General features: G+C 34.5%; 2 protein-coding genes across 4 annotated transcripts in view; both read right to left on the reverse strand.

Annotated features, from left to right (window-relative positions):
- Positions 1-1,506: 1,506 nt before the first annotated feature.
- On the reverse strand, positions 1,507-13,942 carry grhl2a (grainyhead-like transcription factor 2a). Its single transcript, XM_058746114.1, has 16 exons — positions 13,687-13,942; positions 12,665-12,851; positions 12,499-12,557; positions 11,887-12,232; positions 11,675-11,733; positions 10,497-10,653; positions 10,291-10,402; positions 7,488-7,582; positions 5,009-5,167; positions 4,561-4,648; positions 4,153-4,289; positions 3,885-3,922; positions 3,199-3,278; positions 3,037-3,122; positions 2,743-2,807; positions 1,507-2,260 (listed from the first exon to the last, which is right to left on the reverse strand). The coding sequence occupies exons 1-16, from the start codon at positions 13,701-13,703 to the stop codon at positions 2,146-2,148; spliced, it is 1,800 nt and encodes a 599-aa protein (XP_058602097.1). The 5' UTR covers positions 13,704-13,942; the 3' UTR covers positions 1,507-2,145.
- A 2,603-nt stretch (positions 13,943-16,545) lies between these two features.
- The window catches only part of ncalda (neurocalcin delta a), a 63,819-nt gene continuing 60,882 nt past the window's right edge, over positions 16,546-19,482 (reverse strand). For all 3 annotated transcript variants that reach the window (XM_058746116.1, XM_058746115.1, XM_058746117.1), the window contains one exon: positions 16,546-19,061. In XM_058746116.1, the coding sequence (XP_058602099.1) occupies positions 18,964-19,061 (98 nt within the window). In that variant the 3' untranslated portion in view covers positions 16,546-18,963. The remainder of the gene's footprint in view (positions 19,062-19,482) is intronic.

Consider the following 19,482-nt stretch of genomic DNA (forward strand, 5'->3'; position numbering starts at 1 on the left):
GGTAACCTCAAATGAATGGTTTTGTTACCATAGTTTAACCATGATATTTGTATTAAAACGGTGGTAATTATAATTACTACACACACACACACACACACACACACACGCACACACAAAAACATGGGTACTACAATTTGATTATAGCCGTATCAAACCATGGTTAATTTTCGTAAGGGAAGGTACGAAGTGGTTAAATACATTTTAAAACAAAACTATACTAACATTTTTGACAATTTTCAGAGTGGGTTTATGAAAGTAGTTTTCTGTATAGACGCATACATGAGTTTTGGCTGCTAAAAAGCTTTTGAACATTTTCTTGTTGTCCAGGAAAACAACAACTGTAGCTTATTCATTAACTCATTGATCTTCCTGGCTTCCTGGTTCCAGATTAATGTGTTAAAAAAGGACTCAAAAAGAGGAAGCTGACAGCGTTTGTTGTTGTGTTTGGGAACTGCATAGTACAACTCAAGCTCTGGGTCAAGGTATAGGACCTGTTTCTCAGAAAACACCAGAAACCTGTTTGAGCACTTGTCAGATGCAGCTTAAAGGTTTTAATATTGATATTGTTTCTGATTGGGGAACACTTAACACAGCACTGCAACAGAAATCAGAGTGAATCAGCAGTTATGAAACTGACTCAAAGCCAGCAAATCCCCCAAGGGTTAAAGACTGAACCTTCTTATGCACAGACTGGGATGGAGACACCTGTGCCTGCATAATTACACACACACACCTAAAGCCTGGGAAACACATGGAGTCAGAGGGTGTGTTTGCATATTAAAATGTGAAATCAATTGTGCTTTTAAACTCAGTTCTCTGAAAATCAGAGACAGGGAATCATTAACATAAAACCGCTATTTAGCAAAAGCAGGGACATATACATATTTCATGCAAATTTCATACAAATAATAAAACAGCTAATAGAATGTTCTAAAATAACTATTTACTTCAAGTACATTGTTAGCTGGTATGTGTAATATACAAGTTTAGGGTTGATAAGTTTTTTAAATGTTTTTGAAAGAAGACTAAAATTGCAATATTTTGAAATATTATTACAATAACTGTCTATTTTAATTATTTTGAAAACAATTTATTCCTGTGATGGTGAATTTTCAGCATCCTTCAGAAATCATTCTAATATGTTGATTTGCTGCTCAAGAAACGTTTCTTATTAGTATCTTGAAAACAGTTCTTAATATTACTGCTTAATATTTTGTGCAAACATTTTCTGGACTATTTGAAAAAAATAGAAAGTTGTTTGTAATAAGGCAAAAATATTTACTGTCGCTTTTGATAAATTTAATAAATCATGTCTTAAAAAAATCAAATCAAATATCTTACTGATAATTTTGGAATGGTAGTGTGCATATAATGGATTATAGTTTGTGTGAAGGTTGAACATCCGGTTTTCCTCTTGCTGCAGGTTTTATAAGTGACTAAAACTTTAACTGGTTAGACAACAGTTTCCCAAATTAATGCGATTAATGTGAAGACAGAATATTCTTTGGACTCTTGTTTATTCAACTGATAAAATAAAACCATAAAAAATATTTACAAGGTGTTATTTGTTTTTTGTTTTTTTATAAAGACATCAAAACTTCAAGATACAACACAATGAAGAAAATCTGTAAACTATACATTCATGTAACACATAAGGTAAAGAGTACAGTGTAGCATTTGGGGCATTCATCAATGTATGCTTTTTGTTGTGCATATTACAAAACAATGTCTTCACAGAATAAGAGATATAGATCTCTTATGTTCAAATATTATGCAAGAATTGATAAAGGAAAGGACTGAATGCATGCAAAAATCTGGTACTTTTTTAGGGCTTCACACTGTTGGCCTCAAGGGGGAGCCAGCACATCAAAGACAAAAAGCCATAAAATGTGACTAGCATATTATAGTGCTTTGGAAGAGCATTTTATGTGTTGTTCAGACTGTCCATCATAAAGTTTATTTAAACGAGTTAAACTGTACAAGCAGGTCCACTGAAGTGCATTCCCAAGTCAACGACTTCTGAAAGTGTTTTCCTCTTCTAATACAGAGCTCATAAGAACCAAACAGATGCACAGAATGAATTATGTGCTGCTTCAGGGTAACAAAAGTTCTCCCAGTAGAAGTGTGTTATTGTGGCAATAACATTTATATTTCAGTAAGAGTCACCCGGAAACAGTCTGCTAGATTGTCAATGGAAAGGATGAATGTGTCCTCGTTGCAGTAGTGCTCAATAATGTTGTCATCCATGTTGACCAGAATACTAGTGGTTGAATGAAAATGAAATTTGAATTCAAAATAATTTAATACTAATCACTATATATATATAGTGCTGTTAAACGATTAATCGTGATTAATCGTATCCAAAATAAAAGTTTTTGTTTACATAATATATGTGTGCGTGCGGTGTATATTTATTATGTATATGTAAATACAAACACATGCATGTATATATTTAAGAAAAATATATGTTTATATATTAAATATATTTATATATAATATAAAATATAAGAATATAAATATATATGCATGTAAATATTTCCAAAATATATGCAGTATGTGAGTGTATCTATATATACAATATGTGCACACACATATATTATGTAAACTTGATTGACACCTTAATTAATCGTGATTAATCGTTTGACAACACTAATATATATATATATATATATATATATATATATATATATATATATATATATATATATATATATATAAAAACTTTTAGCACTGTTTACTCACCCTTTCTTGCTTTTCTTATAGATTTTAGTCATTTTCTCCACAGGAACAGAATATTTGCCTGATATCTTGAAGAAAGAATGAAAAAAAAAAAAAGAGAGACCTTAATCCAAACAGCAGCTTAAACAGAAAATCTGACAAGCCTCTGTGAATGGCAGCTTATTTCCGACTCTGTTGTTGTATTCCATGGAAAGTAATCTGATCTGCTACTAAATGCAGTGTAAAACCTATTCACTCCTGTCCGTTAAGTATCAAAGTGTACATCCAATGTGCTGTACTGCGTGACACTGTACTTACTGCCTCAAGCAAACTTTTCAGTGTTGGGGACCTTAGCATCAGTGCATCAAAAACCTCATCAGTTTCTCTTCTTACATACAGCAGGACTGCAGAAAAATATCATTAAGAATTAATATAGAAGATTGGGACATATTGACTTCACACATGTGCAGTAAACCATACCTCTCCTTTCCTCTCTGCTGTATTTGGCGGGTGGAGAAATATCATTCTCCGATGAACGGAATGGTCTTTTCATGGCCACACTGCATGAGAAACAGATAAACAAGTTTATGATTATAATAATGCCTTTCAATGCTACAGTTATTCTGCAAGAAACAGATGCAAAACACACTAGATTGATTCCACTGGTCTGCTGTTTGCTGGACTTTGAAAGGCATTTCTCTTATGAGATGTATTTTTATGAATTAATTAATACAAATAGACATTTATCATACTGAATACACAATTACATTAACAAAAAGCCTCATAATAAATGGCTCATAATAAAAATTTACATTATTTTGTCAAAATAAATTACGAATAAAACACTAAACAACTAAAAATCAGTCATTAAGCAAAATTAGGCTTCACAACATTATAATGTACAGTATGAAAATTGATATTCTTGTTGAAATTTGCTAAAGATTAAACCCAAAAGAGCTATTACATACAGTTCTTAGGTTACATTTAATTTAAGTGAGTGTTGGATGATGAAAATAGGGAAAATAGACAGCAATTAAATACTGGCCAATTACTGTCCACTGATCCTTAGCACATAACCATTACTATAAAGCCATACCTTGCATCCCTAAATACCAATAATAATTCTATTATAATTAAACCAGGACATTCTTAGTAAATGCACTAACCCATCACTCTCCATTTCTTCAACGCCAAAACTGAACACCTGTAAACAAAGAAAAAACTAAAGGTTATAGAGACTTAAAACTGCACGTATCTTTCACAATATGTTCAAAAGTATAAGCAGCGACTTATGATAATTCAGTTAGAGAGAGATTACATCCATTTGAATAATTTAAGTCACTACAATCTAGTCATTACTAAGAGACTACGCCTTAATAATTAGTTCTGATCAATTTAGGACTGAAACAACTTCAGTGTCACATTCATCCTCACCTGACCGGCTCTCTGAAGGTTGTTCAAATGGACATCAGGGATGAAGAGGACAGGCTGGGACTCCAGGTCTGTCATAGATTTGAAGAGTGTAATATCTGGCCTCTTTTGAGCTAAAGTGGCAAAACCTCCTCTCTTACCTAACAGAGTGAAAGAAAACCAATGACTCGAGTCAAAATCAGCAAGCTGACGCAGAGAAACACACATAGTCATGTTTCACAGAAGACATGGTCGTAGTCGTCACGTATTAGGTCAAAACCTGTAATGCAAAATTGTTTTTATTCATATTCTTACTTATCGCAAAATGCCTATGTGCATTTTATCCACAATCAGAGTAAAATCATAGACACATGATAGATAATGACACTATATTATATAAACAAATGTATGGTTGATTGACAGAACTCTCACCATCATGACCCTGGTTGCCAACAGCCGGACCTTTGACCTTCTTCCGAAGCTGCTTTTTCTCCTCATCACGAATTTTTCGCTCAGCTCCCTGCACAGAAGAGATGTTTGTGTGATTACTGGCTATTGTTGTTGTTACACAGATAAAAGGTATGGAAAGGACACCAGGGAAAAAATAACAAATAAAAATTACATGAACTAAATAGCACTATTCACTAAGTTAAGTATATAAAGTAGTTCATTCCAGTGACAAATGAATTGCAATACAAAAATAATTACACTACATGAAGGTTACATCATTACAGCTATTACAAGAAAAGGCAATGGCAAACAGAAAGTGTCCACTGTAAACAGTAATACTTATTGTATAACTTGTGCAAATAAAATAAGTCAGGTCCTTGAATTAAATGGAGGTTTTTGACTCAATCAATCACACTGACGCAGCACCAACCTTGTCGCAGAAGACCTTGATCTGTGAGTAGGCTCTGTGAATGGGTCTGTTACTCCTGTTGTTGTAACTGTAGGTGTCAATCTGGATCATAAGCGGAAGACCTTTGACTCCCTTCTGTGAGGAGAAATCAGTGCTCAGACAGTTCAGCGTAATGAAAACCTGGAAAAAAAAAAACACAAGACGCATACACAAATCAGCTTGATAAAACATGCATTTCTGAGCTTGGAAAAGGTCAAGTATGGCCAGGCAATCATGTCTTATTATCTTATGACAAAAGAGCCAGGGGCAGTTTTTCCATCAACCTGCTCAGCTATAAAGGGAATGTTCTCGCAGAATTTAAAACTAGAAAAAAAAAAAAAATAAATAAAAAATAAAAAATACAGAACCCATTTTTGCATTTAAAAAGTAGAAAACAATACTTTAAGGTTTCTTTACACAGAACCCATTTTTGCAAAAAAAAAAAAAAAACACGCACAGTAAGGACCAATTCAAGAATGCTTTGTACATTTAAAAACTAGAAAACATTGCAATAAGTGGCTGTTCACACGACATGTTTTCTGAAAACAGAAAACTGTACTGTAAGGGTTGTTTATACAGAACGTTTTTGCATTTTTGCAACAGCAACAACAAAATGTGCAGTAAGGATTCGTTCACACAAAATGCGTTTAAAAACTAGAAAACAGGACAGTAATGGGCTGTTCGCACAAGATCGTTCGTGCATTTAAAAAACAGGACAATAATGGGCTGTTCGCACAAGATCGTTCGTGCATTTAAAAACTAGAAAACAGGACAGTAATGGGCTGTTTGCACAAGATCGTTCGTGCATTTAAAAAACTAGAAAACAGGACAGTAAGGGGCTGTTCAAAAGGATGTTTTTACGATTTATATCTAGAAAACAGCGCACTAATGAACCCGCAAGTTAAAATAAGTTTAACTAAAACATTTTTCAGACTTTGCTTTTTCTCATTCCACTGCACTCCTTGTTTTTGTGTATCTCTGTTTTTAAAACTTCTTTTAAATTATAATTTTTAAATCTGTGTCAACCAACCCTAAACTTTTTTTTTTTTTTTAAACTTAACACTGCTTTAAAAATGAGGCGTGCATGCACAAGATGCTTATAAAAGCTGCAAAAATGTGCTGCAATGCTCCAATACTAGCATCATTACTATGCTAATAGTACTAATCAGGAGAAGTTCGGGAAACATGTTTGAAAATCATTATTTTTGCAAATCTTATTTGCTAGTGGTGATAAGAGGTGGTAGTGAAATTATACACCTCAGTGTGAACCTTTACAGACTGTTTGATTAATAGACTAATCCTGAACAAAAAGCTATTACTGGATGGCCTCCAAGACTTCAGCAAAATGGTAAATAAAGCACAGCAGTTCATGTCAAATCTTTTTAGCACTAGTCTATCTTTAATCTCAAAAACACCCATCCAGCTTCTGTGTAGACCTTTAATAGTGAATAATACATCTTCTGTGTTGAATGAGTTCACAATCTTAAAATCTGTAAATGGTGACTCTAAACAAAAACCACACAACTACTCTATCATTGTGTGGCTGTCTGCGGTTTATTCAAATAGTAAGCAAAACTAAATTGATTTGAAATATTCCCAACTGTAACCTGTCTTATGCCAATGTATCAAGAGACACTGGAAAAACGACTGTTGAGAGATGAAAGGTAGCGAATCTTTCAGCCCGAGGTGAAAATAGTTTCCCACTGACGGTCTCCCGTCCTTTCATGTCTGTGCCTGTAGCTGTTGTTTCATAGAGGAGCTTGTTGTTCGAAGTTATGAGAACCACTTGCGTTCTCAGGGCCACGTGATCAATTCTGACAGGAATCAGTTAGCAACTGCGTACACGGACAAATCTTTCACAACAGATCTGTCTAGTGTGGGCTCTGGCTTTCTGTGTGCATGTGGGTGCATGTGAACAAATGATGGCTGAACAAATACAAAGTAAAGCTGAAATCTTACAACATCCTCCAACATTATCAAATCATCATCAGTTGGCTCTTGAAATTGAAGGGAACCCTTTATTAAAAATTCTCAGGAAACACCGTATCTTTTATATACATTATCTGAATTAGGAAACTGCACTGCATAAAAAAAATAATAATAATAAATAAAATAAAATAAAATAAAATAAAAATGTTTTCAGAGGTAGAGAATTTGCTATTAACTTTTCCACCGGCTATTACAGTGACACATCAGGCTACTTCAAAAGCCTTGTTTTAAAGACAAATATTGACCATGAGCGCTGGGTGGACCTCCTCCCTTAAGTGTGCACTTAAAGTAAGCTTGTTAAGTACTGGAACTAAGAAGGAAAAATCCTCCTGACAGTGAATAGGATGCTGCAGGGAAGAGGAGGAGAAGGGAGCTGTAATATCTCCTCAGGCTTAAACAACTTCAGCTTGAGCAGCACACAGCAAACTTAAGATTCCAGTAAAAACTCTGAGAGTCCTAGCTGAAGCCTCACCTTTGCCTCCTCATTGATGTCCCAGGTGAAGGACACAGCATTGTAAGAGATTTCTTCAATGTTGCCAATGGTGCTGAAGCTCTCTTTATAATCAGCTGAAGGGTGAAACATGACATTAGTTATCATTTGTAATTTTATAAGAAACTGACAATTTCTGGCATTACTTTTAATATTTTCTTTAAGACCTTAACAGTAGTATGGTTAAATAAATGTCTGACGACGAGGAAATCTGAGATTCAAGATCTTATTTAGATTAAAAAAATAAATAAATAAATGCATTACACCAAATTAAATTAATTAATTTGGTAACACTTTAGAATAGGGAACACTTATTCACTATTAACTACAACATTTCCCTCAATAAATTCCTAATTTGCTGCTTATTAATAGTCAGTAAGGTAGTTGTTAAGTTTAGGTATTAGGTAGGATTAGTAGGAATATGTGCTTTATCAGTACTAATAAACAGCTAATATTTTAATAATAGGCAACCAATAAAACAGTCGAAGAAATGATAGTAAACAATAGAATAAAATAGAAAAAAAATTTTGACTACATTTTTTTAAATCTACAATTTAAGATCTTATTTAGATAAATACAATAAACTGCATAAAGTTCATTGAAATGAATCAAATAAGTTTAAAACAATTTAAACAACTAAAATAAAATTTTAATCTGGAATTTCTGGCAAAAATCTGGCATGCATGATTTTATTTAGATAATTAACATATCTAATTAATATTTAGATATATTGAATAACATATATTTTACTTTGAAATGTAAAATCTGGGATTCTTAAGATCTAAATGAGATAAATTGTATCTAATTAAATTCAGATAACAATCTTAAACTAATGAATTGTATTTATGTTCTTTACTTATTTTTAATCTTTTAAAACAAGAAATTATATTCAAAAAGAATAACAAATATTTAAGTTTCTACATTATTTTTAGTCTCTAATCAAGTTTGTTACCTTTTAAAAGCTTTTGTGCAAAAGTCCAGATTTCATTGCTTTCACTGAAGCACAAGATGCTCTTATTTTTGATTCTTGAATCATGCTGGATAACATGATCATCAGGTTTTGCCAGCTCAGGTGCTCTTGTTAAAGCAAAGGCTGGACATACCAAATACTGAGACATTGTCAAACTCATTGTCAATTTTCAAGTTCAACTTGTCGCTCAAATTGTTATGCTGATGATATTAGTGGCAAAATGCTACATTTTTGCTACACAAGGCTTTACACCCCACTGTATTTTCAAACAACATGAAGATAAGATAAATGTGAGAAAGAGATAATTTACTTGTTTTGCCCTGAGTAAATATGTATATAATATGCAAAGCTGCAAACAAATTTGAGCACTTAAGTTTATATTCAGAGTCATTTAAAAATTCAAAGAAAAAAAAAACCCACAATGGGATGCATTTTGACCTCAGATGCAGGCGTTCTGTTACATGCTTCACTTCTATGACACAGTGCCTGCCTGCTGTGTAAATACAACACCGCTTAAATGTATGGCAGATGTTACTCAAGTCTCCCGTTTACAAAAGAGCAGGACCCTTTCCCAAGCCCCCGCTTGTCTGAGGATTCTGCCTCCCCCCAAACGGTTAACGCTCCTATTCAAATCCTGATCTTCTGCCTCAGGCACTATGAAAAATCCCTGGATACTGTTATTCAAATCAGGACAACATCACGATCAGCAGATCGGGTTTCGGTCTTCCAAAATCATGCCCAAACCACGTCAGGCTGCCAGCTGCCACGGAGAAGACCATCGCAGTGCCCCTCAGGTGTCAAAACCCCCCTTCCTTTAACCTGACCCCTCATTGTCCTTATGGTTCCCAACTGGGAGTTATGATGGAAGACTTTGCCTTAAGCATTGTGCTAAAGTTGCAGACCCCTTTTTTAGGATACACCTACACCTCAAATAAAACAAATGAGGAACCGGGAAGAAAAAAGATGAACAAAAGGAAGGGACTCCAGTTATCCAGTATCCCAGGGATACAGACGCAGAGCATAAAAGAGGTGAAAAAAAGCATATAATGACACAAACAGAGTCACACAAACAAAAACACACTGGTTAGGTTAAGTGTTAAGGTATTGTAATATTTACCATTGTTCGGTAAGTTTTTGTGGGTAAATTCCAAAATTTAATTCTCTTACTCAGTATTTTTGCCTTGTTTTCCGGTACAAATATCTGAACATTCTTAAATTAAGATGCAGTTACTTGAGAAGCAAAATTAACGATTCCTGAAAAACTGATCAAAATTAAGTGACTCAAAACAAGAAAAATATCTTCCAATGGGGTAAGAAAATAAACTTAATTTAAAGAGAAAACAAGTTTACTTTTCTTGTTTCAATAAAACATTTTTTTAGAAAACAAGACTTGTTGTCGTATGTACAGGTGCGATTTCGCAATGGATTCAAGTTGGTCATGCTGATTTGCCACGCTGAATAAAAAAAAAAGCTAAATATTTGCCACATTTTTCAGGTAAAGCACATTCAAACATTCACTTTCAAAGTGCTGTCTAATCGATTGATCGTGATTAATCGCATCCAAAATAAAGGTTTGTGTTTACATAATATATGTGTGTGTACTGTGTATATTTATATGTATATATAAACACACACATATATATTATGTAAACACAAACCTTTATTTTGGATGCGATTAATCACGATCAATCGATTAGACAGCACTTTGAAAGTGAATGTTTGAAATGTGCTTTACCTGAAAAATGTGGCAAAAATTTTGCTAATGTGCACCATTCAGACATATATAAAAGATATATACGTAAAGCAGATGCCCACCTATGTCAAGGACTCTCTGTTTGGCCGTGTGCTGACGATTGTGCCAGTAGTTCCAGTGCTTTAGCTGCTCATCTCGACATTTCTCCTGTCCAAACACCACCATCACCACACTCTGAGAGAGACAGTTGTGTTACAATGATTCTGGTCCTTGAAAGCAATTATATTACAGAGTTAAGAGTGGTTGTCATGGTAACAGCAAAACTCACCCGCACTTTACTGATGGGATGTCGAAGGCCCTTGTTGGCCCCAGTCTCACTGAGAGTGATGCCGTAGAACTGGCCCTTGTTCAGATAGATCATCGGCCCCTCGCCGGCCCTCTCACGGACCGAACGTGTTGCTTCTATTCTGTACTGGAACATATCTCTAGGAGTGGACAGAAAAACTGTTACTGTACAGAAAATGTTAAAATCTCGATGTTTTTTTAAGCCTCGGCTCATAATTTGAAGGATCTAATACAGAGATTCTTGATAGAACTCGATTTCCAGATTACTGTAATTCAAATGTACTTCTACAGAGAACTTTAAAAAACAGAGGTAATTTGAGTGTATAATTTCAATACTGTCACTATGCATCGCTGAAAAAAAAAATTAATAATAATAATATTATATATATATATATATATATATATATATATATATATATATATATATATATATATATATATATATATATATATATATATATATATATATATAACTACTATGTACTTACATTTGAATTAATCATTTGGTAAAATGCACTTATTGTGTACATATAGGTATTTTTAAAAATATAAGTACTATGTAAAAACCTGTATGTAATTACATCTGTAATTACATTTATAATTACAATGTTGACCCATCCCTTACATCTTAACCCACCCTTAAACCTACCCATATCACCAAACCTGTCCTTATCCTTACCTGTATCCCTCCTCAATAGCAGCAGAAGTGTTTTGCAATACAATATGAACACAATAAGTACATTGTACTTATTTTTTTATGTAAGTACATAGTAGTTAAGGCCACCTAATATAAAGTGTGACCAAAATTTGTGGCTGCACAACTGATTTCAGCATTAATAATCATAATAATTAATATTTCTTGTGCAGCAAATCAGCATATTACACTGAAGACTGGAGTAATGATGCTGAAAATTCAGCTTGGCCATCACAGGAATAAATTATATTTTAAAATATGTTAAAATAGTACAGATATTTTAAATTGTAATAATTTTCACACTATTATTTATTTATTTATTTATTTTTACTGTAGTTTTGATCAAATAAATGCAGCTTTGGTGAACACATAAGACAATTTTCCAAAACATTTAATACATTTTACTGATCCCACACTTTTGAACAGTAGTGTAAATTAATATCAAGTGTTTGGCATTTTGCACTTACATTCCCGAATGCTCCTGGGAGAAATTGTCTGCCCCTAGTGTGGTGGGCACCCTGTACTTCTGAAAAAGAGTATATGACAGAAGTATGAACCTACTGAAGAAACAAATTGGTCTAAACTGCATTACATTTACATATTATTCTCGATGTTTAATGATGAGTAGCTACCAATGACTGACGTAAACTGAGATGTTTTCAACTAACAGAAAGCTCACCATAGTCTCCTCAGGGTAGGAGTCCTCAAAGGTGCTATCTGGTGTACTGCACTGTTCGTCCTTCATGTATCTGTCGTGGCTGATGCTTGCTGTATCCTGTAAAGGCTGATGGTAGGTCATGCGATGATACTGAACCCCCTGCTGCTGGTGATGGTTGGAGAATGCCTGAGCGTAAACCTCAGCCTTCACAGTGGCCTCGACACCTTCCTCAACCGGCACTGGACTGAACAGGTCTTGTTTATTTTCTGCACTGTGAACATCAGTATTCAAGGACAGGTTGACAGGAAGTGACTTGAGGACATGGATACGATTCTCTGAGGACTCAAGGCCATCTTGACTGATCCGACTGAAAGAAAGAAACAGGAAAATTAAAACAGGAAATTTATGGCTTAAAATGAAGAAATATTTAAGATTCTACATTCACTAATAAGCAAAAATCATGCTGGACAACATGTATCACGAATATGTTCTGAAGTTTATGTTAATTCTTCAGTTCAAAGTTTCACTGAAATTGTTATGCTTTTAATTTGAAATTAAAATGTATTCATTTAGAAAAATGGAAAACAGGTGCATTTTCACAAGTGATCTCAGACTTTCGTGTGTTGGACTGACCTCTTTTCATGATCTTCTGGAACTTTGGGTACTGGTAAGAACCTCTTTTCTTTAGCAACCTAATGGAAAATAAATAGTATAACTTCCTGACAACACGTTTTTATATACTATGTTCACAACAGGCACATTAGTTTTCTTCTTATGCGTGTTACAGAGGATTTCTGACCTTATAGTAATCATAAAGGATTCCCAGGGCAGCCACACTGTCCTCATCTCCATTAATGCTCATCATGGCCTTGGTGGCAGCAGTCAATGGATTCTCCAAGTATGATTTCCATGCCTCATCTTCACTTGTGAAGGCACGGCGTGATGAAATATTCGTCTCATTAGGGACCACCACCACCAGACGCTTACTGAATTAATGAAATTATTAATAAAAGTTAATTAGGAAAAATATACATGTACTATATATGTATATATATATATATATATATATATATATATATATATATATATATATATATATATAGAAAAATATTGTAAAACATATGTGTGGACAACAGGCTTGACCCCAATAATACCACCTCTCTCTATACCATAGGGTTCATGAAGTTTACAAAGGGTTAGAGCATACAACTGAAATTCCCAGCACTATCCTTTTACATTTTCCACACAATTGCTTTTTTTTTCATTGGGACAATGGACTATATCCTTCTGGATATTGATACTACAGTGAGGAAGGGTTGCATGGGAGGGGCTGTACAAGGATGTTAGCTAATATAAGCCACCTGCCCAGGCCCACCTTTATAGATGTACTGCAGCAAACAAACACAAGCCAGAAGAGGAAAAGGTAAAGAAAATAAAAACAATCTGTCACACTTGTTCTTTGATGTTGCAATTTACTGTAAAGTATGTAGTGTAGAAACCCTTCGTCTTCATAGAATTTTTAGAAGAAAAAAAATAAATAAATCATAAGCAGCTATAGTAAAATATAGTGGAGTTCCACAAGGTTCTATTCTAGGACCTCTTGTCTTTTCTTTTTATGCTACCTTTAGGTAGTGTAATAACGAACCATGGGATCGAAGCATGCTGAAACATATTTACTTTGCATTTCATCAAACAAAACGACCTGCTGCGATGACATCACATATACAGATAAACGTCAAGAAATTCTAAACAACTTGTTGCTATATAACTGACGTTTGCCGTTTCTTATAAACTGCATTAGTGTTTACATTTGCGACTTACTTCTCCTCCTGAGCCATGTGCACTGCTGGGCTCCCACAGTGAAACTGGACTTTCAGGTCGGTGAAGATGCAGCAGGTGAGTCGCGGGGAACGGCTGGAAGAAAACTCGGACTACAGGTCAAACAACTTCTCGCATCCGACAATCATTACAGCATCCTCCGTCTGTTCCGCACAAAGGAGAGCAGCCAAACATTCAGGATCAAGCGGAAAATTGTGTTAATTCTGGGAAGTCTCAAGGTGACTGTTATTGTGAGCAAGCAAAGGTGCGCTCTCATTACCTGGAGGAGGGGACGAGCCAGCCAATCCCCTTGCAGCTGCTTTGATTCGGCGACGGCGATTGGCCGTCGTGCCAAAGAAGGCGTGGCAGCCACCTGCACGCTTATACTGTTAAAACATGCATCCGAAATAGAGACTCACATTTTGTTCGTGGGAGTTTTTCATTGATTGCGCAAAAAGATATTACTCGAGAGGCGTGTTTTATGGGAAATGTTTAAATACTGATTAATCTCTAAATAACCTAGATATAAATCTCAAAATCTAAAGTCTTTTTTTTAATAAAAGACGTTTTGTTCTATTAAAAAAAGTGATTGGATAAGCTCAAGATGTTTAGGTCTGTACATGACATTGCAGCTGGCAGAGCAGTTAATAATAATAACGAAATATGACTTTTGTTTCCATTTTCTTGTTGGGAAAGAGAATGTTTGTTCACTTTTAGCCGTCTGTCTGAGCCTATCCAAATACAGATATTGTTGACTAGCAGACTGCTATTTGTTTGTTAGGACTGCAAATAAAAGTGTCTGTTAGACTAACAGGTGTGGTTCTATTTTAAAAGCTACAAATGTGCTCTTTCTTTGCTTGCATCTGGGATTTGGCCAGCCTGGGATGAGCTCCTGTACCAGTTGTGCTTTTAATGAGCAGACCAGTATTTAAAAGAAAAAAGACAGCATATGAAAAAAAAAAAAAAAAAAAAAGTTTTAAGAAACTTGTCATAATTTAAGTGAGTGCTAATGTGTACGTGACAGATCAGAGATGAAGATGGCAGGCTTCAACAAGACTATTGATCGGTCAGGTGAAATCTACTAATGACCTGCAGTTACCTTTACCTTTACCTTTATTTATATAGCGCTTTTACAATACAGATTGTGTCAAAGCACTTAACAGTATCAAATTGGAGGATAGAGTGTCAGTAATGTATAATGATAAGATTAAACACTCAATTTTCAGTTAAAGGCATTTCATTATTGAATTCAGAGATGTCATTGTCTAGCTCAGTTTAGTTTAAATAGTATCTGTGCAATCAAATCGGCGATAATCGCTAGAAATTAAGTTTCAGTTATCAGTCATGGGAACAGAAATTGACACCTGAATGCAGAAAAATAATATTTTGCTCCAACATAAAGACTAACAGAGACAGAGGCGTATAAAAATACACATCATCAGTCTGTATTTGTAATTTTAATTTGCTTGTCTTGTTCTGTCATGATTTAAAAAAAAAACAAAAAAAACCATTCAGTTTCTACTTGATTCGCATCCTTATCAGACTTCATGGGACATTTCACAAGAGGTGTGGCATGAGTACTCAAAAGAAAAATAACCTGTTTTGACCTGGAGAAGGGCTTCAGCTTCTACCCGTCTGACAGGTAACGATTCTGCATTGTTAGCAAAATGACAGTAGTCTATAGATAACACACACACACACACACACACACACACACACACACTGAATTGACACATTTTACCAGTTGCACCAGTCCAATAAAGGCTCAGAATTCTGGAGAAAATTGTCCTCTGACAACTGAAGTATTCTCATGTTGGGTGTCTAGTATTATTAGGAAATTCAAATGAAGAAAATCTTTCTCATGCACCACCTTTTAAAAACAGTTATGATTGCAAATATCCAGTCACTTGAATATATATAACATTAAATGTAATTCGATGGGAAAATATCAGCAAGCAATTCAGGACTAATCCTGCTGACTCACATGATTCACATGATGTCATCTCTTGCCTGAGCATGAGAACAAGGCCCGCCCCAAACTACTGCTACAGAAACCAGAAAACTTCACAACATTGAACGTTTTAAAATGGTATCAGTCTCTGTGCATCTATTATGCCACTCCACTCCAATAAATAAACAACTAAAAAAAATACAAAAATGACAAAGGCCTAATTAGTTGTTTTTTTTACTTTCTATTATTCAAGTTTATTGTATACATAAGTTTGTTTTAGAAGAAAGCATTTCATATTCAACTTAAAAATGTGTAATTTATTTTAATGTTACTTGCCAAATCATTCTTCTGATCAATATTCTTTGTAAAAATTTACTAGCAATTTCTGAAGCAAAATTGTTTCAAAGTAAATCCTACAGCTTTTTAATTTTTTTTTTTTAAGTGTACAAGTGTAAATATAATGCACTTAAATGCTCTACTTACACAATGGTTATACTTTTAAGGAATGCTTCTCATGTGGTGGGTAGGAGTGGAAATTTCGGATTTGTTTCACTGCCTATCTAATCTTACAGCACCACAATGACAGTGATATAGAGTTGCCCGGAGTACCACCGAGAGTGTCAGACATGTGTAAGATTTCCTCACTGAAGCCCCTGGGCTGGGCAGAACCTTCAAAAACGGGCTTTTCATTCATTCATTCAGATTTTATGCCTGAACCCAAGCATGTAAACAAATAATTCACCTCAAATAATTCAACACAAATATAGAAGCTGACATCTTGTGGCCAAAGTTGGTACTTAAACATTTCAACCCATTTTGAGGGAGTTTCTCACGGTGGCTGCCATTGGACAAAAAAATAAAATAAAAAGGATGATTCTAAAAGTGAATGAATGCAACACAAGATACTTTGTTCTCTCAAGATTTAATTTCTGCTCGATATGATAACCAAAACAAATCTCTATGTCTCAAATCTACAGTCACAAAATACAGATTACCATACAAAATCTACAAAATGCAACAATTACAAACAATTTGTTTGACAAATAACAATTGTACAGTATAAATTTATACAATACTGCTTTCATATTTTTGGCACCTGACCACATGATATAACTGTGATACAGAAATGTTATGTCAGATGTTTAAAAAGAAAACAAAATGAAAAAAAAAAAAAACTACGTAAAATATGCATAAAACATGAAATTACAGAGCAATTTTGATCTGCCACTTTAACTTTTCTTTTTCTATATTTTTACAAAAACAGCAGTTGTTCAACAAGTAAAATAAAAACATTCATTAACAGTATAGCAGAACCGAATGCACTGTGGTGAGGCATTTGACGTTGACAAGGACATTCAAGAACATTGAACATCAGTAGAAGCAGTTGGCAGAAGGTGATGATACAGGAACTATTAGGAGTTCTGAATAAATGCTCTCTACCTATTGTTCAATTCAATTCGTTCCGCAGGTGAAATGGATACAGGTATGAATACAACATGAATGCAAGGGGCATTTGAAAAGCGATGGGTCTTATTTCCTCTTACACTCTTGATGTAATTTTGAAATGAGCGTGTAACTCAGTATGACAGATTAATATATTAAGTGAAAGGCCGTCAACATAATTACATAATCTGTTAAAGGGGTGAATGGCAAGAACATGGAGCTCAACTCTTCAACGGATGGATGATTGAAGCAAATTTACTGCAATTTAAGCTTGATTTAAAAAAAGTAACAAAGCCATATTAAAATCACGGTATCACTTTATAATAAGGTTCATTAGTTAACAACATTAGTAAACGAACTAAGAATGAACAATACTTCTACATCATTTATTCATCTTAATGTTAATTTCAGCATTTACTAATGCGTTATTAAAATCACAAGTTGTGTTTGTTAACATTAGTTAATGCACTGTGAACTAACATGAATAAACAATGAACAACTATATTTTCATTAACATCAACAAAGATTAATAAATAGTGTAATAAATGCATTGTTCATGTTTGTAATGTTAACAAATGACACCTTATTGTAAAGTGTTACCAAAATCACTCACCCACAGAAACACTTGAGTGTGTATAAGGCAATTCAGTAACTACTTGATGCTCATGTGTACAATCCAGAGTTAAAGACTGTATAGCAGATAAATGTGAATCATAAAATCATATTAGCTTTGAATCAATAAAGCTTTAGTTCTTCAATAACAAAAAGCGTTCTGCAATTATGCAAACGATGCATCACAACATCTAGAACCAGGATGAGCAAACATGGCTGTAACTGATATTAACCAAACACACACACACACACACACACACACACACACAACACATGCATACACATTACACAAATACTCTCCTGTCCACAAATGCAGATAAACGTGGTTACATGCTTTTGCTAAAAATGTCAATAAAACCGATCGCTGCATCCTAAGATGGAACTCTGAGTACAGTTTTGCATGCGTGTCTGATATTTCAGATTTATATACAAGCCTACAGTTACTAGAGTACAAACATTAGAAAACTGGTAAAAGAGAACGCAGTTCATTTCATGTCTTTTGAACCTAGACTGTCCGACTAAAACCAAACTAATCCACACAAAATTGGATGTGCACTTCCAGCACTAAGTAATAAGGCTCCTTAGATTGTAAGCACAACGTGGGGATTCATACCACTGGAAAGTCTGCATGCCTGATTTATTGGTCCCATTGGATAATAATACTGTGATCTGCCAGCAGTAATGCTGGCCAAACTAAGAATTGAGAGAAACTATAGTCTAAATAAAGTTAAAAATAACCCAAATATGTAAATCAATAAGGCGGAGGTGTTTACACACTATTGATTCAGGCATCAGATATCTTTTTTTTTTTTTTATAAAAAACAAATAATAATAATTGAATAAAACTTTGTTTTACTGAGTGCATAAATTATTTCCCATCTTATATTCCTGTCTTAGTCAAGATTAAACTGCCTCATCTAATACCCAGAGAAAAGAAGAATAAAACTGACTATGTACGTACTTTGACGTGAAACCTCTTCTAATCAGGAAGTGATTCGAGCTCAGATAAATGCTCTAGTTACCCTAATTCACTCCATCACAGGCCTCTTCCAGGCCCGGTGTGGCTCCCTACAGAGATAACGAAGCCAATAACTCTGTGTGCGCGTGTGTGTGTTTCTATATCTGGCCAAGCTCAGTCTGATGAGACCCAGATGCCCTACTCTGGAAAAAAACCTGACCCTCCATCATTTCCCTGCGAGTGGAAGGAGCGACTATATCAAAAACTAAATTAAAACCCATAAATAAATAAAAGGTTGAAGCATGAGACGCTGATCTCAGAACTGTCCTGCACTGCTGGGGTCACACTGTAGCAGACGCACAATGGACGGGTCGCTCTTTGCCCCTTTGATGAACTCCTCCAGAGACAGTTTTCCTAGAATAAAACAAGAGAGGACACAGGCTCTTAGAAAATCATATTATTTACAATAGAAAAATGATGGCTAGTTTTCTGATACCCAGCTCATTGTGTTAGAATCTGAATTAACCTGTTCAAATGTTATGGAAACAATGAAAAAGATTTTAGTGTTTCTATTAAATCAAAGCAGCCTACAGGTTTTCAGGTTAAAAAAGGGCAGGATATAGTCTAACAGAAGTTAAGAAAAATTGTGCATGTTCTTTCTCTATTTTTACATTCAGATTACCTTTGTTTTTCTCAAACATTTACTTCACTTTAAAAACTCTAACGATTGAATAATAACAAGAAGAATGTTAAATATCATCTTTAATCTCTTTAATATCCATTTTCATACTGTATATTTTTGATTTGTGATGCCTAAATTCACGTGTAGGATTTA

Source organism: Onychostoma macrolepis, chromosome 16 (genome assembly GCF_012432095.1).
Source record: "Onychostoma macrolepis isolate SWU-2019 chromosome 16, ASM1243209v1, whole genome shotgun sequence".
NCBI lineage: Eukaryota > Metazoa > Chordata > Actinopteri > Cypriniformes > Cyprinidae > Onychostoma > Onychostoma macrolepis.

Excerpts from the sequence above, each read along its gene's own strand:
- grhl2a (XM_058746114.1), bottom strand. Across the intron at positions 12,233-12,498 it reads CCAGAAGATCATGAAAAGAG|TCGGATCAGTCAAGATGGCC; the intron begins GTCAGTCCAACA and ends TCTTTCTTTCAG. Across the intron at positions 4,290-4,560 it reads TGGCAACCAGGGTCATGATG|GTAAGAGAGGAGGTTTTGCC; the intron begins GTGAGAGTTCTG and ends TCACTCTGTTAG.